This window comes from Desmodus rotundus, chromosome 9, assembly GCF_022682495.2.
Source record: "Desmodus rotundus isolate HL8 chromosome 9, HLdesRot8A.1, whole genome shotgun sequence".
NCBI classification, from domain to species: domain Eukaryota; kingdom Metazoa; phylum Chordata; class Mammalia; order Chiroptera; family Phyllostomidae; genus Desmodus; species Desmodus rotundus.
Genome location: NC_071395.1, coordinates 45182242 through 45206083, shown reverse-complemented (window position 1 = coordinate 45206083; position 23842 = coordinate 45182242). Strand labels below are relative to the sequence as shown.

General features: G+C 53.8%; 1 protein-coding gene across 3 annotated transcripts; it reads right to left on the bottom strand.

Annotated features, from left to right (window-relative positions):
- Positions 1-140: 140 nt before the first annotated feature.
- Positions 141-22612, bottom strand: PKN1 (protein kinase N1). Of its 3 annotated transcripts, none has more exons than XM_053910508.2 (22): positions 22370-22612; positions 17928-18231; positions 16514-16665; positions 15001-15136; positions 12397-12542; positions 11864-12077; positions 10906-11100; positions 8943-9052; positions 8709-8852; positions 6903-6978; positions 6685-6823; positions 6502-6595; positions 3893-3972; positions 3741-3816; positions 3555-3646; positions 2069-2245; positions 1811-1873; positions 1614-1690; positions 1298-1440; positions 926-1033; positions 760-840; positions 141-413 (listed from the first exon to the last, which is right to left on the bottom strand). In XM_053910508.2, exons 1-22 carry the CDS (start codon positions 22388-22390, stop codon positions 210-212), a joined length of 2832 nt encoding a protein of 943 aa, XP_053766483.1. In that variant the 5' UTR covers positions 22391-22612; the 3' UTR covers positions 141-209. The 3 variants fall into 3 exon arrangements, with proteins under 3 accessions (XP_053766483.1, XP_053766484.1, XP_053766482.1); XM_053910509.2 differs by lacking the exon at positions 22370-22612 and adding an exon at positions 22192-22320; XM_053910507.2 differs by lacking the exon at positions 22370-22612 and adding an exon at positions 19073-19195.
- Between the last annotated feature and the right edge of the window lie 1230 nt (positions 22613-23842).

The window sequence follows — 23842 nt, the reverse complement described above, 5'->3', positions numbered from 1 at the left end:
CCTTGACCCTCTCCAAATAACACCCCACCATAACCCACAATGTCTCCTCATCATTCCCGATGCCCCCACCCCACTCCCCATTTCTGATCGCAGCCCTCCGTTCCCATTACTGCGAACAAGAAGAGCCGGGGATGCATGGAAACAGCAAACCCCAAAGGCATTTTTAAAAACTACTAACAGCTGGGAGGGAGCAGGGACGGGGGACAGGGCTAGCAGCCCCCCGCCACGAAGTCAAAGTCCCGGAAGGCCGCCTGCTCTGTGGCAGTGAGGGGCCGCGCATCTCGGGGCGGGCTCAGCGTGGGGGCCTCCCCTGTGAACTCCTCGTCGAAGTTGCTGACATCCGTGCGACCCGACAGCGTGGGCACGAAGGGCGGTGGCAGGCGACGGGCCAGCAGGGCGTCCCAGCCCAGGGTCTGCATGGGGTGTGGGGGACGGTCAGTGTGAGGGTTGGGGCACGGATGGCTTGTGGGGCCAGTCCCATGCACCCATCCAGCCCTGGATCTGTGGAGATCTATCTAATGAGTCACAAGATAGAATGGAAAAGTAGGGGAAACAGCTCAGGAAGGGTCACAGGGTGAGCGTGGGGGGCCCTGGTGGTCAGGGGAGAGCCTGGGCTCACACACAGGGCACTGGCTCCAACCAGGCTGGCCTGGAGTAGGCGTGGGTATATGAGGGTCGTGGGGTGCCAGTGTTGGAGGTGAAGCAATGAGCTGTTAGGGGGAGATGACCAGGCCCTTGAGGAGTGGGGGGTGTCCTCACCCTGAAGAAGGGCTGTTTCTTCACATCCTCTGCATCCCGCTCGCTGGACCCCAGCCTCCGCTCTGGATTCCTCCGCAGCAGCTGGAGCAGTAGGGCATTGTGTCAGTCTTCCCCCCTGGACCCTGAAACCCCTCCCCAGGCCCACGCGGGCTGGGAGGGTCCTCACCCTGCGCATGATGCCAATGGCTTCAGCTGACAGGAATCGGGGGTAGCGAACCTCATCGTTGACGATGCTGTCAAATACTTCTTCCTCGTCATCCCCTGGGAAAGGGGACTGGGGACAGGGAGAACAGGGTGAATGAATTGGGCAGCTGGGCCATGCCATGCCCAGGCCCACTCAAGCCCTCTGCTCTGGCTGCACTTCATATGAAGGGCAAGTCCCCATTTTACAATTTGAAAACTGAGGCCAGGGAAGAGAAGCCACCTGCCCCTGATCACACACATGTGGTGGAGCCAGGTTCTGATTCTACCCCTGGGCACATGCAGGTCCCAGTGCCATCCCCGGAACAAATAGGGTGGGGGCAACCTGGGGCCTCACCTCACCAACCAGCATCTCATAGAGCAGCACGCCCAGCCCCCACCAGTCCACAGCCCGCGTGTACGACGTGTCTGTCAGCACCTCAGGTGCCAGGAACTCCGGGGTTCCACAGAATGTGCTGGTCCGGTCCCCATAGCCCATCCCTGGGGCAGCAGGGACATGGGAGGTTATTGAGGAGTGGGGTTAGGGTCCAGCCAGCCTTGTCCCGGGATCAAGGGCGGGGTTGTGACATAACCTTGGTAGGGCTGGGGACTCCATCCCCCCCCCACCAACTCTGTCTAATGCCCGCAGATCCCCACCCCACCCCACCCCTCACCCTCCTTGCAGAGGCCAAAGTCTGCGATCTTGACATAGCCCTCGGTGTCCAGGAGCAAATTGTCCAACTTCAGGTCCCTGTGAGGGGTTGGGGGGATGTAAAAGAGGGATGAGTGGGAATGGGGGCCCTGCCTGAAGCCTGAGAGCTCCCCAGTGGGCAGAGCATGCACACACGCGCGCGCACACACACACACACACCTGTAGACAATCTTGTGTTCGTGGAGAAACTGTAGCCCCAGCACCACACAGGCTGAATAGAAGCTGCGGAGAGAGGCTGGCATGAGGGAGCCAGGCCTCCCCCCAGGGAAGACCATATAAATCTGGTTGTCAAATCCTCAAAGTCCCCTGTCCCCTCAGACTCCAGGAGCTGGGAAGGGGGCAGGGTCTCCAGGGGAAGGCCCAGGAAGGGGACTGAGGCATGGGGTGTGGGCGGGAGGCCAGGCAGGCTAGGCTCACGCAGCACGGGGTTCAGAGAAGACGTCGCTGTGGATGTGCAGCATCAGGTCCCCACCAGCTGAGTACTCCATCACGAAGCACACGTGCTCTGGCGTCTGGAAACAGCCAAACAGGTTCACCAGGAAGGGGTGTCCCGCACTGGTCACTGCTGCCAAGATCCTCTTCTCACACATGAGGCTGGGCAGGGTGGGGACAGGGGTCAGAGAGCACTACTGGTCCCTACCCCCAACTCTCACACTCCCTAGGTCCTCAAGAATCAGATATTTGTTGAGGGCCTCTAATGGCTGTGAAACCCTGGGCAAATTGCTCAATATCTCTGAACCTCAGCAGCCTCGTCTGCTAAACAGGCACCTAGAATCCACCTGTCACCCTAGTAACAGACTCCCAACTTCCTTTTGGGGAGGTGTCAGGGGCAAGCTGTTGGAGCACCCCATCTCCCTGGCCAGGAATTGATCAGGAATGAGGAAGCCAAGTCAGTGGGGCTTACTCTGCTGCAATTTTTTAAATGATTTTATTTATTTATTTTTAGATAGAGGAGAAGGGAGAGGAAAAGGGAGAGAAACATGGATCGGTTGCCTCTCATACTTGCCCCAACCAGGGACTGAACCTGCAACCCAGGCATGTGCCCTGACTGGGAATCAAGCCAAGCCACCTTTCACTTTGCGGGATGATGCTCAACCACTGGGCCACACTGATCAGGGCTCTGCTGGAATTTTTAAGGACGAAGGGCTAAAGCTGGTGGATGAGCCTTAAACTGCTGGGGTGGGGGACATCTCTGTCCCCATGTAGGGTCTGCAATCAAAGCCCATACACAGGAAAGTAGAACAGAGACATCTGAGCACCTGGACACAGCCATGCCTGAAGGTAGACACCCCTGGACATTTCTGATCTAGTGCAATAAATTCCTCTATTTGCTTAAGCCTGTCTGAATTGGGTTCCTGATTAACAAAAGGATGTCAAAGTGATCAGTGTTCCCACCAAGCATTTACAGGGGACCAGGCACTGTGCACAGTGCTCTAGATTTGGTCTCTCATTTAATCCACCTGATTACCCTGCAAGAAAGGCATTATTACTCCCCTTTTATAGATGGGGAGGCTGAGGTTCAAAAGGGCCTGCCCAGGATCTCTAAGCATGTCTGTGGCAGAGTTGGGATTTCAACCCAGGACCCAGACCCCAAAGCAGAAGAAATGCAATGGCACCATTAAGAGCACAGCCTTCAGGTCTCAAGTCCTTAGATTTGAATAATCCTGGACCTGATGCTTACTGGCTGTGTGACCTCGGGCAACTTGCTCACCTTCTCTGTGCCATCAGCAGAATGGGAGCAATAACAGTATTTACCACCTAGGGCTGTTGTGGGGAACAAATGAGTTACTAAATGTAAAGTGTAGAGTGGGTGTTTTCTGAGGGTTGTTATTATCTTAAGTGCTAGCTTAATTTCCCAGGAGACAAGACTGATGTTCACAGAGGGCCTGAGCAGGGTCCCCACCTCTCAACCTCATCTCGGGCCACAATGTCCCCTTTCTTCAGAGCCTTGATGGCAAACAGCTCCCCACTGGGCCGGAACTCAGAAAGCAGCACCTGGAACCACAGTGGGCAGAGGTCGCCTTAGCAGCCAGCCCAGGGACCCAGGGGTGTAGACTCCCAGCTCTTCAACCCCTTGCCCCCATCTCACCTTCCCAAAGTGACCCCGGCCCAGGACTGCCAGGAATTTGAAATCCTCCAGGGTCAAGGGTGACTTCCTGAGAGGGCTGTGGAGAGAGGACACTGGTGGGGATGGGGAGAGTGGGCAGGAGTGGTAGGTGGTGGGCAGGGGAGGGGTGTCACCTGCACAGGGTGGGGCCTGGGGTCTCCTGGGTCTCTGAAGGCACCTCAGATATAGTGGTTGTGTCCTGGATTGGTGCACTCTGTAGCAGAGAGAGGGTTAGAGTGAGGGAGGTCAAAGGCACCCCGTAACCACAATAGCCACCAAGGCTCTTGTCACCTCTGACCTCACCTCTCCTCCTGCTTGCCCCCTTGTTCCCTCCCCTCCAACCACAAGTTCCTCTCACTGTGCCCTGAACAGACCAGGCATGTTTCCACCTCAGCTCCTTTGCACAGGCCATTCCCTCTGCCTAGAACTCTCTTTTCCAGACACATGCACAGTTCCTCTTTTAGGCCTTTATTCAAATGTCACCTTCATAAGTGGTCAGCTGACCACTCCATTAAATAAGTAACAGACTCCCCCAACACCAACACCCTGCCCAGCTCCTCTGCTTTGTTTTTCTCCTCAGCACATTTTGTGCTGTAAGCATATTTTATCATTTATCTACCTATTCCCTTTATTGGTATTACCCCTTTGGAGCCACCTAATTTTCTTAAATTTAAAAATATATATTTATTGATTTTCGAGAACAGGGGGAGAGAGGGAGGGAGGGAGAGAGAGAGAGAGAGAAACATCAATGATTGGTTGCCTCCCAAAGGCAGACCGAGTGGGGACTGAACCTGCAGGCTAGTCACGTGCCCTGACTGGGAACTGAACCCCCAACCTGTTGTTGTATGGGACAACGCGCCAACCAACTGAGCCACACCAGCCAAGGCTGGAGCCACTTAATTCTTTATACCATATGTATATGTAACTTTGAAAAGGATCAAAATTAATAGTTTTATGGGAAAAAAGGTACCTACCAGTCCATCATCTTCCACTATAGACACTGTTCCAAAATTTCAATTAGTGCAAACAGGGTGAAAGGTCCTTTCCTGCCTCAGCTGCCTTCCCTGGAGCCAGCTACTATTAATGATTTCCTGAGTATCTTTCTAGATATGTTTTTATACCCACATAAGCAAAAGTGTCGGTACAGGCTCCATTTTTCTCGAAGCCACTATTGACAATATTCCAATCTTGCTTCTCCCACCGGACAATGTCTTGGGAATCATTCTACGCTGGCACGCCAAACCAACTTCATTTTCACAGCTGTGTACTATTCCACCGTGTTATTTATTTAGCACTAGTTCCTATGGGTGGACCCTGAGTTGTTTCCACTCTCCTGCTCTCACAAAGCTGCTGCAGCGCACATCCTGCCTGTGCGTGTGTGAAGGTTCAGGGCAGGTGTCCAGGAGTGGGGTTTCTGGGTCGGGACAGCGTCCATTTCTACCTCAGTCAGGTGGGCCCTCCCACGTGGATGGATGTAGTGACTGGCCGCCTCGCACGCCTCCCACTGGCTGCCTGTTTTCCTGCCTCTTTCCCAGCCATGGGTGTTATCTGTCATATATATGTCCACGTGAGTCCCCGTGCCTACACCATGGGTGGGTAAATGCTGTTTTTTCTATTGTCTGTGTGCTAAGGATGGCCTTTAAGTTTTTAAAGGAATGGGAAAATAATCAAAAGAATAGCTCCTGATCGATGAAAATGAAATAACATTGAAACTTTAGGGTGCACCAGTAAGGTTTTCCCAGATACAGCCACGCCCATTTGGGTAAGTCCTGTGCGTGGCTGCTTTCTACAATGGCAGTGTGGAACAGTCATGACTGAGACTATCGGGCCTACGAAGCTGAAAATATTGATTATATCACTCTTCACAGAAATATGCTGACCTCTGACTTAGATCAAGATGCAGAATATTCCCATCACTTGGCAGGCTCCCCTGTGTCCCCTCCAACAATAACCACCTCCTTCCACCCAGGCCAAGTTGCTCAGCTGGTTGGAGCACCATCCCATATACCAAAAGGTCATGGGTTCGATCCCTGGTCAGAGCACATACCTAGGTTGAGGGTTCAATCCCTGGCCGAAGCACGTATAGGAGGCAACGGTCAACGTTTTTCACACTGATGTGTTTCTCTTTCTTTCTCTTTCTCTCTTTCTCTCCCTTTTCCTCTCTAAGCATATCCTTGGGTGAGGATTTAAAAAATAAAAAAAGAAATAAAACCATCCCCTACCCTGTCCAGAGAAAACCACTATCTTGACTTTTTTTTAATTTATTTTTTAGAGAGACAGGAAGGGAGGGAGAAATAGAGGAAGAGAAACATCAATGTGTGAGAGAAACACAGATCAGTTGCTCTCGCACACGCCTCAACTGGGGACTGGGCCCACAACCCAGGTCTGTGCCCTGACCAGGAATTGAACTGGTGACCTTTCACTTTGGGAGGCGATGCCTGAGCAGCTGAGCCACACTGGTCAGGCCTTGACTTCTATCTTTGACATGAGTTTTTAAACATGCTCATTTTTACAGGACAGTGCACTGAGCACAGAGGTGAGGTGGCTTGGCATGGGTCACATAGCTAGGAGGCCTGACTCTTGAGCTCACGTTTTTATTGAATATAAAGAACTGGACCCAGGTTCAGCCATGGAGTGCTGTGTGACCCAGGAAGCTCCTGGTGGTCTCTGGGCGTTCAGCTGGGAAGGAGGCACCCTGGCGCTGCCTAGCTAGGCCTAGTGGGGGAAAGAGAGAGATGCTTACCAGACTCAGTGGGCTGGAAGGAGGGCCTAGAGGGCTCTTCTGGGGTGAGCTGTCTGAATCAGCACCAAGGTTCAGCTTCTCCACGGATATGTCGCTGCAGTACAGAAAAGGAGGTTGCATTTGGACCCAGCACCCTGGGAAGCAACTGGGGCAGCTAGGATCCCCACAGCCTTCCCTCCTTACCCTGTGGACCGGGTCTCAGATGCAGAAGCCCCGGGGCTGAAGGTGCCCGTGGCTGTGGCATTGGGAATGAACCTTCGAAGCAGCCGCACCCAGGTGGCCACATCGATGTTCATCTGCCTAGCACGCTGGAATGCCTTCCCTGGGGAGACGGGCAGTGTCACACTCTGTGATGCTCCCGGGGCCCCTGGCCTCTCCCCGGCCCCAACCCACCCACTCACCTTGCTGCTTGGAGAAGATTTTCTTCTGCCGTCGAAGCCGGGGTATCCTTTCAATGACAGGATTGTGGAAGGTGACCTGGGGAGAAGGGTCAATGGGTGAACACCCTCACTCACCTCCAGGCACCTTGGTGGAGAAGCCCTCAGGAACACAGGTGTGCATACCCATGTTTTGGGGGCTCCAATCACTGTGGCATTGCATCATATTAAGGGGTTACAAAGCCAATCCATCATTTGGCAGGGCCACCCCCTAAAGTGCCATATTGGAAAGATAAGAAGCAGGCACCCAGGTTTTTCTCAAGGGGTGGGGAGGGAGTGTGACTCAACAAGATGCAAGTTCAACTCTAGCAAACAGGTGCTACATCATCTAGTGCCCCGATTCCCAAGGGCGGTCCGAGAACTGCAGATCAGCGTTACCTGGTAAGGTGCTAGAAATGCAGATCCTTGGGCCCCCGACCTGGACCCACTGATTCAAAAATACTGGGGTATAGTATAGCCCAACGGTCTGCATTTTAATAGCCCTCCAGGTGCTACTAGTGCCCATCCAGGTGGGGCAACCATTGGTCTAATTGAATTCGCCCAACAGCAACACATCTTCTAGAAAGGGCTGAGTCCCAGGATGGTGTCACTTTATGTGTCCAATCTGGCTGCCACACGTGGCTATTCAAACGAAGTACAATTTAAGTAACATTAACATTTCAGTTTCCCAGTCACACTAGCCATGCTTCAAGTGGCTAGTAGGCAGGCAGCTACTACACTGAAATATGAGGACATAAAACATTTCCTTCCACAACAGAACGCAACTGTTGTCGGCTTGTTGACAACAGAACCACATGAAGCTCTACTGGACGGCATTTGGGAAAAGCATAAAATGCAATCAAACGCTATAGTTAAACCCTGAAGGCTTCCGAATTTGCCCCCATGGCCAACCCCCACCATTCTCGCTTGGTTTTAGTTGCTGACGGGAGGAGCTGCCCTGCTGTTCAGGTTTCCTTCCCTGGGCCTGCACTGTGAGATCATGTAGGAGTTGACGTACGGCAACGGGGCTATGGGAGATATGTGCGTATACATAACACAGGGCCCATGGTATGTTAGAGGCAAATTTTAAAACATTTTTAGAATATTTTGGCTAAAAGAAGGGGCCAGGGACCTTCCTTTTCTGTGCCTCAGTTTTCTCCTCTGTCAGCTGTGCATTGGGTTGTTGTGAGGACTGACAAGTTAATGTCAGCAAAGCCCTTGGGACAAAGCTTGACCCACACTACAAGGGGTCAGCTAGACCATGGCCTCTCAACCAGGGAACATTGGCGATGTCTGGAGACAATGTGGCTATTACAACTGGGGGGCTGCTACTGGCATTCTGGGCGTGGAAACCAGAGATGCTGCTCAATACCCAACTGCGTGCAGGATGGCCCCTGCAGCGAGAACAATCCGGCTCCCCACTGTGTATAGTGCTCAGGGCAGGGTGGGGTACCCTGATTTGCACCCTAACACCCTTGCAGAAGGAATCTCTCTATGCATCCGTGGCTCTGGTAGCACATGTTGCCACGCACCACGACATGTTGCTAAGTTATGCTTGTCTTTTCTAGCTAGACAAAATTTTGTGATTTTAATTTTTTTAAAAATCTTGCCTCAAAACAAAACCAATCCAAGTATAAGTCATGTCACTGATGTGACTAATTACATGTGCTAATTTACATGTGCTCCCACTTCAAGGTTCTGAGACCAACTGAAAGCGTATCTTTTCTTTCTAGAAAACTGGGAGCTGGAGAGGAAGGAAGAATTTTCTCAGGGTCAGGGGTTGGGCTGTACCTCAGCAACCAGGCAGCCCTGGGGTTCCATATCCAGCTGGACTTCATGCCTCTCATTGTCCAAGAAATCTTCCAACTTCAGGAATTTGAGGGCGCACAGGCCCCGCTGGTCCCGCCAGAACACAGCCAGTTCCAGTTCCCGTGCCTCAAGGGAAAGGAAGAAGGCCATCATTTGGTGTGCCCAAGGCCCAGAACCCTCCTCCTTCACACCCCATCGTCCCCGAACTTAGCTCACCCTCTCCAGCTCCAGGGTGAAGCTCTGGTCCCAGGCGTTGGGGCCACATGGCTTCCAGGATGTCTGTCCCACCACTGTGTTATCTAGCTTGAGCACAGTGCTAACCTCACCTGGAACGGGAGGGGGATGGGGGAGGGTCAGGAAATGCTGCAGTGGGAGTATATCTCTTATACCTTATTAAATATTTTTTATCATATTATTTTCTATCATAATATTCTGCTATGCTATCTTGACAAAGCTTTACAGTTCTACCTTTCACATTAAGGCTTTTAATCCACCTCCAGTTGATTTTTGTATATGATGTGAGGTAGGGATCCAAATTCACTTTTATTCTATATGCATATTCCAGCAATATACTCCTAAATATTTACCCTAGAAAAATGTATGCAGATATACATTAGGAGATGCATAAATATGGTGCTTATATAATGGCCCCAAACTAGAAACATCTCCCTGTCCACTAACAGAAGAGTTAATATATAAATGACAATTTAGTCTTATTAATTGAACCAAGAAATTGTTGATATTCAACTATTTTGACCTAAAAAGAAAGACATCACTTTGATACGGCTCAGTTTAAGACAATGCACGATTAAACAGCAGTACAAGTGCATGAACGAACTAGAGCTCCACACAGCAGTACGGATCTGTCTCCCAAACAAGGCTGACTGAAGCAAGCCACTGCTGTGGAATACGTTTTATGCGCTTCCACATACAAGAATTTCGAACATCAGGCAAAAGTAAACTATATTGCATACATAGGGACTAAAATTACAAAGCAAAAAAAAAAAAAAAAAGATAACCATAAAGTCAGAACAGTAGCAACCTCTAGGACAGAGGAAGGGTCTGGGACTGGGGAGGGTGCCCGGGGGGGTCTTACAGAGAATTCTATTTCTTGATCTGGGGGGTGGAAACATGAGTGTTTGCCCTATTGTTATTCTTCTTTGATACACACTATTTTGTGTGTATATGGGTGTGTATGTGTGTGTGTGTGTGTATATAAAAGCTTTTTTAACTGTGGTAAAATTCACGTAAGTTACCATCATAATCATTTTTAGGTGTACAGCTACATGATACTGAGTTTATTCACACCGTGACCATCCCTAGAACTCTTCCATCTGCTCAAACTGAAACTCTGTCCCCATACATATTAACCCCCCATCCTCCTCCCCCAGTCACCGGGAAACACCGTTCTCTCCATCCCTATGAACTGGACTACCCTAGATACCTCGCATAAGTGGAGTCATACAGTGTTTGTCTTTCTGTGACTGGTTTACGTCACTGAGCATAATGTCCTCAAGTTCACCCATGTTGCAACATGTGTTAGCATTCCCTCTAAGGCTGGATAACATTCCATCATATGGTTACACCACATTGCGTTTAACCATTCGTTCTTCAGTGGACATTTGGGTTGCTTCTACCTGTTGACCATTGTGAGTTGTGCTGCTGTGTACATCACAGTGTACAAACAATCTCTTCAAGACCCTGCTTTCAACTCCTTCAGGTATATACTCAGAGGTGGGACTGCTGGGTCACATGGTAATTCCATGTTTAACTTTTTGAGGATCTGTCATGTTCTTTTCCATAGTGGTTGTGCCATTTTTCACTCCAAGCACAAGGGTTCCAATTTCTCCACATATAATACCTGCTGTTTTGTCTTATAGTATCCATCTTTTTTGTTTTTAATTTTTTATTTATTGATTTTAGAGAGAGAGGAAGGAGGGAAAAACATCAATTTGTTGTTCTACTTATGCAATCACTGGTTGATTATTGCATGTGCCCTGACTGGGGATTGAACCTGCAACCTTGGTGTATCAGAGGATGCCCTAACCTACTGAGCTACCTGGCTATAGCCTATAGCATCCGTCTTAATGAGTGTGATGTATTTGTTTGTTATAGTGTTACAAATGTGGAGTATCCTAGGGCCATACCTCCCCCACAAGGGTTCTTGACGCCCACTCACTTGTGTTCTCAGCTTCTGCTTTGAGGCTGCTCCGGCCACTGAGGCTTCCACTTCGGCTATAAAGGCCCCGGGCTGGGCGGCTCAGGAAGGGGGTGCGGCTGTCTGGGGTCCCAGGCCCTCCCGTTGAGAATGAGGAGTTCCAGGGGATGGTCTCTGGAAGGTCCTTGCAGCCCACCACACGCACCTCCAGCGTCCCTGAGGGTCAAGATTGGGGGGATCAAATTTGGGCAGGCTGAAGGGAGGAGACCCCAGGTGAAGTGAACATATACAGAAGCAGCCAGCATGCCAGTGGGAGCTGGTGAGGGATAACCAGAGTGGGGCAGGGGGTCTGATGCAGGGGTGGCTATGGCCAGAAGAAATATGGGACCATGGGCCACGCTGGGGAGGGGCTCCAGATGCTGGAATTTAAGGACAGAAAAGAGGTTCAGGGCACAGGCTGGAAGTCCAGGCAAGGAGAAACAGTAAAACTAGGGGGCCCAAGTATGATCAAGAGGGTTGATCTGAGGTCTGGGGAAGGCACTGAGGTAGGTGCTGGAGTCTACTGTAGGGCTGGTGTGGTGAGAGAGTGGCTGAGGAGTCTAAGAGGGGTGGGGTTGATGCTGGGCCAGAGGTTCAGCGCTGATGGTTCTGCGAGTGAATGGCTGGACTGGAGGACTATGGCTGCAGGAAAAAGAGCCAGGTAGGGAGGGTGGGGGAAGTGAGAGTAGGGGGGAGGAAAGAAGTCCAGAGTCAGAGGGCAGGGTAGGACAGCAAGTCCAGGGTGCAAGCGGCCGTCTGGATTAGAGAAATGGGGCCCAGGCTAGAGGACTGGGGTAAAGGGGAAAATGAGGGAACAGTGAGATGGAAGTCTGGAAATTCGGGTGGGGGTGAGGGGTAGGGGTTTTGGGGCTGGGGACACTGAAGGGCTAGGAGTCCAGAGCTGTGGGAGTGGGTTCGTGTAGGAGTGGTCGGGACCCACCTGTGAGGGGCGAGGGCTTGCATAGGGTGCTATAGTGCGTGGCAGGGAAGGGCCCGGCCAGGCGGGCACTGAAGGCTGCGGACGAGGCTGCCACGAGCTCCTCGCGCAGCAGCCGCCCCTTGGGGTGGTCGGCGGGCAGCTCCCCAAGTCTCCTCTCCAGAGCCTCTCGAAGGAGCCCCAGCTTCTGGTTAGACTCAGTCAGCTTCAGCTGGGCCTGCAGTGGGAGGGGCAGGGCCGGGCTGGGGATGCAGCCAGGCTGAGGGTACCTTTTTCCAAGGGGAGATCCAGGCCTCTCCACCCACTAAGTTCTCCCTAGGGCTCCTTTTCCCTGGAGACCCCAAACACAAGCTGTCTTGGTCCTACCCCTGAGCTCTCTGAAAACGAGGCCCAGGCACTGCACCCTGCTGAATCCCCATCCCTCACCAAGGCCAACCCAGGCAAGGCCCCGCCCCTAATTGCGAGGTCCCACCCTCACTTACACCCTGCCCTCAGTGAAGGCCCTGCCCTTCACACCCGGAAGACCCGGGGCTCACCTCGCTGACCGCCTTGCGGTCTGGAGCCTTAGCGGAGCTGAGCAGGCGCAGCACGTTCTTGGCGCCCTCTGCCACTGCGTGCTCCACTCGGAAGTGGTGCCGCAGCTCCTCAATGCGCAGCTCCACGGCGCCCAGGTCCGGACTCCCTGTGGGCATGGGACTTGAGGCAGTGAGGCTAGCCTGGAATCCAGGGCCAACCAACCCAGACCCAGACACACAGCCCTCCGCAAGAACATGTACTGGCGACAGCCATATGGACACTGACATGCATCAAGTTTCACCCAAGGGGTGGTCAGCCTCTTTTATCTAAATACTGTCACCCACAGAGATGGTCCCACGGACAGAGGCTGTCACATTGGGGCAGCCATATACACAGGCATGCTGTCAACACAGGCTTGGGGACAGAAACATTGTCAGGGTCCCACTTCATCCCCAGGGACTGTCATGGGGACACCACGGACAAATGGACAGCCACGAGGATAGAGTCACACAGACACAAGGACACTCTTAAAAAAATAACTTTTATTCATTGCTGATGGGAATACAAGTTGCCTTTCAATGGAGGCAGTTTGGCCATATCTATCAAAATCACAATTGTATTTACTCTTTGATCCAGCAACCAAATTCCAGGGCTGTGTCCCATAGAAACATCTCTGCACTTGACATACACACACGGTTACACATGGCAGCCTTCCTTCTAAGAGCAAAAGACTAGAAACAGCCCAATTTCCCTTGGCAAAGGGACACTGTCACAGGGCAGACAGACATGATCACAAGACCCTTACGAGACACAGTCACACCATGGCAGAACTCCCGGGACTCTAACTCCAGCCCAGGGAAAATTGTAAGGACATAATCACACTGCCACATAGATATGACATAGAGATGCCAAAGAAATGCCACCACAGGCAGGGCAGTGTCATTGATACTGATAGACATGGAGAGGCCCAATGTCAAAGGGAAATAGGCTGGCTGTCACACCCAGTATGAAGTCACAAGAACACAGCCATGGCTTGACACGAGACACAGCCAGTTACCCAATGGACACAGGAACAAGCACAAGGACATACTGTCACATAGGTGTAGGAAACGTGTCACCCAGAGGCCCAAGGTCACAGACACACTTATCCATGGCTGCAGATTCCAGGGACAGTCTCTCTGTCCTGTATGATGACCCGTATGCACACACTGGCACTCAGTCACAGAGAGTCATACTGTTACCCACAGGTGTGTGGCACTCACCTGGACACCGACAATACAGACAGTGTCACAGAAACCCTGACATTCACAGGCATGCCGTCTGACAAACATAGTCACACCCTTGCTTCTGGACCTGCTCTCACATGGCGCTCAGACAACCACTGAGACTTTGACACGTACACGACAGCACAGTGTCACCAAAGTCATGGTATCACTTGGAGGCACGTGGCCGTGATCATACCATCACACACCATCACTGAGAAACCCACAAGGATACTCACAACACAGGTGGGCAATCACACAGGTCACACTGACACCCCCTCTGAAGGACACACATATTGTCATCTGAGTTACAAGCTGCACTGCTGTGGTCTGAGGGTGTCTCCCCAAAATTCCTATGTTGAAACCCAGCCCCAGTGTGGCAGTATCAGGAGGTGGGACCTCTGGGAGGTGATTAGATCATGAAGGTGGAGCCCTCATGAATGGGATTAGTGCCTTTATAGAAGAGACCCCCGAGAGCTCCCTCACCCCTTTCACCACATGAAGACACAGCTAGAAGACATCATCTATGAACCAGGAAGTGGGCCTCACCAGGCACCTGAATTGCCAGCACCTTGATCTTGGACTTCCAGCCTCCAGAACTGTGAGCAGTAAATTTCTGTTTATTAGCCCCCCAGTCTATGGTTCTGTAATAGCAGCCCAAGCACCCTAACACCCACCAATAGCTGACTTTCCTCTGTCGTGGTGACGCTCACATTATCACAGTTGCCAGGGCACAGAGTCAACCACTGGTCCCAATAGTCACACTGACACTAACACACATCAGCAGCACAGACACAGCCACACAATCATCAAGACCCTACCCCAAATGCAGGTTGACAATCAGGCTGAGATACCCCCAGGCGTTCACTGACAGAGATCCACAGGCTGTGGAACCCCACAATTCTACACACCAGGAACCGACATGACAAAGCAACCACTCAGTCCAGGCGGCTGCAATTATTCTATGAAGAGCCAGGGAGTAAATTATTTTTGGCTTTGCAGATCACACAGGCCCTGTTGCCACTACTCAGCTCTATTGTCCCAGTGAAAAATTGGCCTTAGATAATAGTAAATGAAGGGGTATGGCTGTGTGCCAATAAAAACTTTATTTGCAAAAAAAAAACCCCAAAAGCAGTAGCAGATTTGGCCTGTGGGCTATAGTTTGCCAATACCTGACTTAGTATAAACCTTGAGTGGGACAAAATGGGAAACTGAAACCCAGAAAGGGCTGGGAATGGGTTCTAGTCACAGAGTGAGTCACAGCACCCACCTCCCCACTACAGAAGGGGATCCCTCACAGGGTTGGGAGCTAAGCTCCACAAGTTGAATGCAGGCTAAGCTGTCTCAAGGCGAGGGACTCACCTTGGGCCTCGTCTGGGGCTGCCTGGCTCTCCAGCTGGCAGGCCTGCAGCGCCCGGCGGAGCTGCATGCGGATGATGTCAATTTTGGTCTTACTGTCCTGTAGCATCTGCTGGGCCGTCAACAGCAGCTTCCGGTCCTGGGGGCAGAGGTGGGCCGTGAGAGGATGGCTAGAGAGCTGGGGTCCAGCCACTGGTTCTGCTGTCCACACAGTGCAGGCCCTGGGAGACTGTGTGACAGAGTGTTTGTTTGTGTGTTCCTGGATGTAGAGGAGTGATATAGCCCATGGGGCTTGAATCCTGGCTCTGCCACAGCTGTGTGACTTTGGGCAAGCCACTTAACCTCTCTGGGCTTGTTTCCTCAATCTGCAGGAATGGGATCAGTATAAGAGCACTGATACCCACTGGGCTGACGATTAAAGGAGCTGATCTGCACATAGTGCTCAGGGCTGTGCCTGGCACCGGCAGGCACTGTATGTGCGTCAGCTGTTCGCACACATGCCTATCCCCATGGCAGGTGTAGCACTGACTGCGGCCACGTGGGTGCGTCTCCAAGGGTGACTGGGTGTGTGTGTGAGACAGTCTGCTATAAATGGGGCTCTGGGTGTTTGTGTGTGCAGTTCAAGGCACGGCGACGACTGGGCATAGCCTGGGACCCCTTGTGTGCACAAGGGCTGGACACTGATTTGGGATTTTTCCATCTACTTTGTGCTGTGTTTCAAAACCAGGCAAAGCTAACCTGTGGTGACGGAGGCCTGGGTATTGACTAAAAGGAACAGGAGGGACCTTTCTGGGTGACTGGAAATATTCTGGACTTTGATGGGGGTAGCATGTACATAGTAAAACTTCATCAGGCTGTACACTTCAGTTTTCCACAAATTATGTCTGTATGTTACACCTCAGTAAAAGGTAGAAAAAATAATCTGTGTGGTCCATGTCCTCACATGTGTATACAAGAGTGAGCAAATGTCTGTAGCAGCAGGTCTGTGTGAGTGTCTCTAGGTGTCAGTCCAGACCCATGACTGTGTCTCCCCTGTTGGTATGACTGGGGGGGTGTCTTTGGGATAACTCCAGTCACTGGCTATGAATTGAATGGTGTATCTGTGGGTGTAGGTAGTGTCTCTATGTGTTACGATGGTGCGTGCATCTAGGTGTTGCTATGACTCTGTGACTCTAGATGTTATGACCATGCGTGTGTTTCTGTATGTTAGAGTGATGATGAGAGTGCATCCAGGTGCTGACCTGATGTGTCAGGGAGATGCCAGTAGCAGTGAGTGGCCACATGGTGACCTGACCACGTATACCCTTAAGTTCCTGGGTGGGCAGGGGTGCAACTAAGTGTGGGAGCACAGTCTCTGACGTGTGTCTGATATCACACACAGTCACCCCGTTTCCCATATGCCCCTAGGAGCTCTCTATACCCCAGTCCTGCCTCCCAGCCACCCACCAGCCCCTGTCCTTCCCCGCCCGCTGTCCATGGGCATGCAAGCACATGGGATACCTGCTTGTGCCCCCACCTTGGTGCTGCCATTGCTGTACGTCTGGATCATGTTCTCCGCCCCCTGCTTCACCTTCAGCTCAATGGCCAGCTGCTTCTCCAAGCCAGCCACGCGACTCAGGTTGGTGGCTGAGCAGGCCGGGCCACTCTCACCAGGGGATTGGGGGGCATCTGCAGAGGATGGATGTGACAGAGTCACCAAGGTCCTCACCTCCAGCTGCCTGGGAGGTTTGGCCCAGCTGACAGGACCTGCCCTCTGCCCAGCCTGGATTCCATCCCTAGACCAGGGCCCTGAGGATCCAACCACCCCAAACCTCGCAGGGAACCCTCTCAGGGCTGGGGTGGGACCAGCATGAATGAGCATGCGCTAGTGTCCAGGTGTGCATGAGTCCTCAGTGTTGGTGGGACCATGAACAGAAGCCCCTAATTCTTTACACAGCTGTTCAGAGTCCAGGGGTGTGCTGTGGTTATGTCTGTAACTCATGGGGTGTTGGCAGGATGAAAGGAGTGTCTCCCTCGGTGAGTGTGCAACCACGTGAGACAGTAGGTGTTAAAAAGGCTGTGTGAGATCCTGGGTGCTAGGGCAACCCTTTGCGTGTGTTTCCAACTGTGGCACAACTATGTGCTCAGATCTCAGGTGCTGGTTATGACCATGTCTGAGTGTCCGAGTGTAGGTATGGCCTCATATTCAGGTCTCTGGCTGCTGGCATGGCTCTCTGGAGAGTCATGTGACTGTGTGGGGGGAAGCTCCAGGTATAGATGTGAGCATATGAGATTCTGGGTGTTGGCCGAACTCTCTCACTGCCTAAAGAGCGTTGACAGGACAGTCTGGGTCCCTAGCTGTTGATATGCCTGCCTATGTGTATGGAAAGGCTGTTAGTGTAAGTGGCATTGAACCTTCAGGCCTTATCCCATCATGTGTATAAGTCTCTGGCTGCAGGTGGGACAGTGTACGTCTGAAAGAGCTGGGCAGCTGTGTGTGTGTGAATCTGTGAGGGTTGTGTAACCATGTGTGAGTCTCTGGGTGTGGTCTATGTTGGTGTGACTGCGTACATTTGTTTGGGTGCTGGGTGGCAGTATGGAAATCTCTGGGTATTGTAGTGACTCTGAGACTTTCAGGGTATTCACATGATAGTGTGTAGGTCCTTTGGTGTTGTCCAGGTGTTGGTATGACTATGTGTGTCTTTAGGTACTTGTGTGACACTGCAAGTCTCTGGATGTTGTTCAGGTGTTGGTGTGATCATGTATACCTTTCTCTGGGTATTGGTTTTGATGTCTGTTCTAACTGTTTTGAGGCTGGAGGCTGTTGTGATTGAGTGTGTCTCCCTAGGGGTCAGCAGAGATGGGGCTAGCCTTGTTCTGGGGACCTGCGGCTGAGCTCCTGGCAGTGGCTCCCCTGCAGTCCCACCTCCCCTGCGAAAGGCCCTTCTCACCATGGGTGGCAGCCGCAGGGTCAGGCAGCACCACATGCGCATGCAGCTCCTGCAGCTGCTGGTGCAGCAGGTCGAGCCGGCGCGAGGAGCCGCGCAGCAGCAGCTCCACAGGTCCGAGGCTGCGGCCCAGGTCAGTGGTGGCCCGCCGTAGGTTCTCGGCACCCTCCTTCAGCTTTAGCTCCTTGCGGATCTCTCGCCGTAGCCGTTCTCGCTCTAGTTCCAGCTGCTGTTGCACCCCGGGGGCTGCCAGGTCTGCGCCGGCCAGGCCCAGCTGCTCCAGTAGGGACCAGCTGCGGGGCTCACTCTGTGGAGGACGGAGCAGGGTCAGTGGGACCAGGAGGACGCAAGGTGCAAACTGCACTTGGCTAGCCAGGCCTGGCCTCCTCCCAGCCCAGGGCTCCCAAGACAGGACCTGCTCCACATCCTCTGACCACCAAATCGGAGGTGAGACAAAGCCCTGTCTCGGGGGCCCCATGGGTACAGTCCTATCTCCCTTCATCTGTTTCTTACACAGTTCCCATTGCCCACTGTGCTCCCTGAACTATAGGAGTTCCCTAGGACAGGCCCTGTCTCCTTTCCATTGCCTCCCAAACTAGAGGAGCCCCAGTGACAGCCCCTGTCTCCCTTTCCATTGCCCTCCAAGTGACAAGGTCCTGAGGGCGGACCCTTTCTCCCCTGTGCGGTCCTTCCAGACTAGGAGGTTCTAAGGGCAGGCCCCACCTTCCTTCTGCTGCCCCCCAACAAGGAAGTATCAAGGGAAGGCCCCTGCTGCCCCCCAAACTATGGGGTTGGGGCTCCAAAAGCAGGCTCCTTCTCCTCTTGGCTAAGTTTCAAACTACAAGGTGCCAAGGGAAGGTGAGACCTTCCCTTCATCTCCACCTAAGAGGTCCCAAGGACAGGCCCCGTTTCCCCTCCTGTCATCTTCTACAGCCCAGACCCTAAGGAGCAGAGCCCTGTCTCCTCCTTCTGCTATCTCCCTGATGTGGGAGCCCAAAAGGGCCCCAAGAGTTACATCTTCCACACAAAAAAACTCTAACCCATCTCCTCCCCTCTGTCCAAAACTGAGGAGTACCAAGGGCAGGGCCTCTTGCCTGTGCCGCTTGGGTCCTCTTCTGCCCTCCTCCCACAGGAACCCCAGCCCCCACCTCCAACTCCTGGTCCAAAGTAGGATCAGCCTGCGCCATCCTGGGTCCCGGCTGAGGGCCCTGCCCTCTTCCTGAACCTCAGCCCTGCCAGGGCCTCTCACAGGCCACTTCCTCTTTCCTGCTAGCTCCCAGCAACCCCTGCGTTGGGCCAGCTCCGGGGCTCTAGTGCATCTAGGGAACCTTTCCCCTCAGCCCCCATCTGAGTGGACTTGAAGACAGACTCCCCCAAGTGTACACAGGCTCCTGGGGCAGACCCCAGGGTACACACACTCTCATATACCTACAGGTATGTGCACAGAACATGGGTGTATACTGATATGCAAATGTCCATGAGTGTTTACATGAGCCAGCCCCCTGCCTGCAGATGCAAGCCATCACAACTTCCGGCTTCTTCTCTGGGTGCTCACTGCTGCTGACCACAGCCTGGAGGCCTAGGGGGCGTGGCTGGGCCAAGGGCACCTCCCTGAGACCTAATCAGGAGAAGACAGCACTGGAGGGGTGGGGTGACAGTACTCCCAAACCAGCAGCCCTCTGAAGCTCAAATATGACTTGAGTAATAATAATAGTAATAATAACAGTAGTTACTACAAGCTGCACCTAGGTCAACTAATGAAGTCCATGAGGCAGGTTCTATTATTACCCCATTTTTGAGATGAGGAAACTGAGGCCCAGAATGATTATATAACTTGCCCCACGGTCTCACAGCCAGCAAGAAGCAGAACCAGGATTTAAAACAGGAATGCCTGGGACCCTAGTGCAGGCTAGCTTGCCAGGTGTTCTCCCCGCACTGAGAGAACCCATTTCAGAGATGAAGAAAGTCTTCCTTGACTTGGCTCCTAACCAACCCCAAGAGCAACTGCTCCCAGGGAGGGTTTATGAAAGCCCAAGAGCCTCATTCCCACAATCCTACCAACCACTCACGTTAATCCTGAGCAGCTGCCATTATTCTCCCCCACCTTACAGGTGAGGAAACAGGCTCAGAAAGACGACAGAGCACTTCTCAATGGGAGGGGAGATTTTCCACATCCCACCTCTGGGGGCATTTGGCATCACCCAGAAATATTTTTGGTTGTCACAACTGGGGGTAGAGAGGGGGTGCTACTGGCATCTAGTGGGTTGAGACCAGGGATTCTGCTCAACAACCTATGGTGCACAGGACAGTCCCCACCTCAAAGAATGATTCAGCCCTGAATGTCAATAGTGCTGAGACTGAGAAACCCTGGGTTAAAGGACACAGACTGACACCCTGGGCAGCTGACCATGACTGCCGGTAAACCTTTCACAGCAGCCCGCCTGCAGAGTGCTGGTCTATGTCTCTCCCTCCATGAACACCCTCTTAGTCCCATTTTTCTAATGGCAGAACCGAGGCTCGGATAGGCAAAGGCGCTTGGCCCAGGACACATGGCAAGGAAGTGACAGCACTGGAATTTAAACCCAGGGTCATCTAATACTCCCACTCCCAACCAGGCCCTGCCCACTGCCCAGCCCCACCCAGCCCCCAGCAGGCAGAGCAGGGGTACAGCCAGGAAGGAGCAGAACCATTTCAAATGGGGGCCCAGACAGAGCGGAGCAGGCGCCCTCTGGCAGCTGACGCCTGAGAATATGCAGAGCAGAAGGGAGGGAGGCCTGGCCTTCTGGGTTCTCCTCCCTAGAGGTGACTCACTCCTACCCAGGAGGCAGGGGTCACCGGAGGGCCAGCAGGGTGAACACTTGAATCAGGAGCCTGGCCCAGCCTTAAAGAATCCCTGCTCCCCCACCTCTCACTGTAAAACAGGAGACCGAAAGTTCAGAGGGCCCACCTCCCAGAATTCCCCCCTCTTCCAAGAGCAGCCAGGGACCTAGACCCCCACGTCCGGAGATTTCAATGCTTTGGGCGTTTCCGGAATCTGAACAGGACATCCGTCTGCCGGACACAGAACAGACAGGCACAAGTTGGACAGACAGAGGGATAGGGTGGCAGGCCCAAGCAGCCACAAGAAAGGGATGGGACAGGAGGGGAGGGGTGAAAGCGGGCAAGAGATGGGAAAGGGAACCAGGGCACAAGTTCAGCCTCGTTCCAGGAATCACAGCCTCCATCCAGGTCATATTTGATACACACCAAGTACATGCATGTGCTGGGGATTCCTCAACTGCCCTCCCAGGGCCAGGGGGAGAGACAGGAACCCTGGCCCTCCCCAGCCCCAAGGTCTGACCTTGTGTGATCTGCAACACCAGATACGCCCAGCTCCTCGGCAAGGCTGGCAGGCCATCAGCAGGACTGGGGTGGGGGACAGGGGGACATGGGGGAGACACAGAGGGGATGAAGGGCAGGTGCAGAAGGAGACGAGAACCCGGTTACACAGCACCACAGGACAACGGTGGGATGGTGAGGCACTAAGGGGGCACAGGACATGTCTCAGATTTGGGTCACTGAACCAAAGGTCAGAAGTCACCCTGGCCATGTTTGTCAAAGGTGGGGAAGGTGAGTTCAGGGCTGTCATGTCTACAAGGTGGCACAGGGAGAACATGGCTGGGCGGCAGATTGGAGCCAGTCACCTGTGCCCCTGCATGTGTGTATACCTGTGTGTAAGAGGGTGGGGGCGCCGTGGGGGGGGGGGTGACCCAGCCCTGCTACACATGCCCAGGTAGGATTCCAGGTATGAGAGAATCCCCAGCCTGTTGACCCAGGTACTCCCACCTGGGATCAGGTTCCACCTGGCAGCCCAAGGGTGGCCCTGTGGATTCCCCGTCCCCCCACCTAGTGAGGTGACTCTGACACTTCTGCCAACAAGTGCCAATCCGGGAGCGTCGGGGACCCTCGTAAAACTCAAGTCTAGAGGCGGGGCCGCTGGAGCTTTGTTTTACCAGGGAAGGTCACGTGCCGGGCCCGGTGGCCTCCTCCCCTCCCTAGGCAACAAGCCAGGCACCTGCCCCAGGTGGAGCGGCACCTGCCGAGAACCGAACACTGAGGGGAACGGGGTGGGGGAGAGTGACGGGGGCTAATAGGCACTAGGACGCAGAGTCACTCTCAGACAACCAAAGTCGCGCCTCCGCGGCGCCCCCTCAAATTCTTGGGGACGGGTGAAGTTTGGGGGTGCAGCGAGAGCTTCCGGGACCTCCCCGCTGCCTCCGGTGCGTACCTCTACCTGCCGAGAAGGGGGCAGTGCTGACTCCACCGGGCCGGCCCAGAGAGGGGACGCCAGGCGCTCGGGAGGCTCCCGCCCTGGCCGCCCTGGTCTCAGGGATTCCAACAACGCGTGGGCGGGGGTGCCCGGCGCCCGGCGGCCGCAGAGCGGCTGCAGATGCAGGTGCGCCTACCTGCACGGCGTCGCTGGCCATGTCCACGCGCCGCCCGCCAGGGGTCCCCGCACGGAGGGAGGGGTGGCAGAAGGAGCGCGCGTGCGCCCCGCGCTGAGTGTGGAGGGCGGGGAGGGGGCGGGCACAACGGGACCCAGGCCCTGCGAGCGGCCCTCTCTGGCCTGCTCCGCTTCGGCCCCGCTGGGCCAGGCCGCCGCGTCCGCGCGCCGCGCCCTCCGGCCCCGGCGGCCGCCAGACCCGTCACGTGACCGCCGAGGTCGGCGCCCGGGGAGGGGGCGGGGCAGAGGGGCGGGGCTCCCGGCGGCCCTTGGGGCTGCGGGGAGCCTTCCTGGCGCCCCATCTGCTCTGCACTTCGTCTGCTAGCGGGGCCCTTCTGGATCCTTATTCTGCCCAGGGGTCCTCCATTTGAGTGCACGGAAACCGAAAAGAGTGAGCCCGGTCAAAGCAGGGAGTGGCGAAGGCCTTTGGGCCTCCTGGGACCCCTCAACAAATAATTCATCCCCCTGTGTTTGCAAGTTCAGGCCTCCTGGACCCATTCTGCCTCTGGGGCTCCCATTCAAGTTCATGGGAGTTTCCCCATTGCCTGCAAACAAGCTCTGGACGGCTCTGGGTTCTCTCCCAGAGCCCCAAGCCTTGGGGGAAGCCCCAAACTTCTAAGAGCTTCTCATCTGTGAAACAGGATTTACCCACCTATCCCTCGGGTGTTGATAAAATAAGATAGTACGGGCCCAGTGCTGAGAACCCAGTAAGCGCTCGATAAGTGTTAGCTGCTATATTTTTTGTTACTGCGTTTATGAAAAAGGTTTGAATCCCACCTCCGTCACTGCCTCTCTGTGGGCCCTGTAGATCCTGTGGCTGCTGAAGCTGTATTCCCCTCTGTAAAACGCGGACCAGCCTCTTCTCAGAGGCTGCTGTATGCATTTGGCGCTCCATAAATGCAGAGTCGTGCCCAAGCGGAGGCGGAGGGTGGAGGCTTCTGCAGACCTTCTCCAGGGTCTCCTGGAGTCTCTAGAGACTGAAGCTTGGCTCCCAGCCCAACCCGCACTCTCTTTACAACCGGCGACTGGGCCAAACGGCGGTCCCTTGGGCGCGAGGCTGGGAGCGCTCCCTGGCGGTGGTGCCTGCACACTGGCGCCCTCCCGGGATCAACCAGAGCGCGGAGAGCTGTGGGTACCTTGGTGACACGCGGTTGCAAGTGGTTTGCAACAGAGACCAGGGTACGATGTTTCCCTTTTTTTTTTCCTCTCTGCGCAACTCTTTGGAGATTTTAACAGAGAAAAAAAAGAGTAGGAAGAGGACAAATTATACCAATCCTGTATCTGCCCACTTCTCTCCCCTCCCAAGGTCCCATCGGAGCTAGTCTTCTTCCATCTTCCGTTAATGACTAGTACCCATCTCTTCCTTTCAGATCTTTCAGCTCCGCCCTTGACCTCATAGTCTGTTTTTCTCTAGGGTGTCTGTGAACAACGGTGT

Coding starts and splice junctions, on each gene's coding strand:
- PKN1 (XM_053910507.2), bottom strand. CDS start 19,111: ATGGCGCAGGCTGATCCTACTTTGGACCAGGAGTTGGAG. Junction 18,232..19,072: donor CTTTGGACCAGGAGTTGGAG/GTGGGGGCTGGG, acceptor CGTCCTCCACAG/AGTGAGCCCCGCAGCTGGTC. Junction 3,973..6,501: donor CTTCCAGCCCACTGAGTCTG/GTAAGCATCTCT, acceptor TCTCTGCTACAG/AGTGCACCAATCCAGGACAC.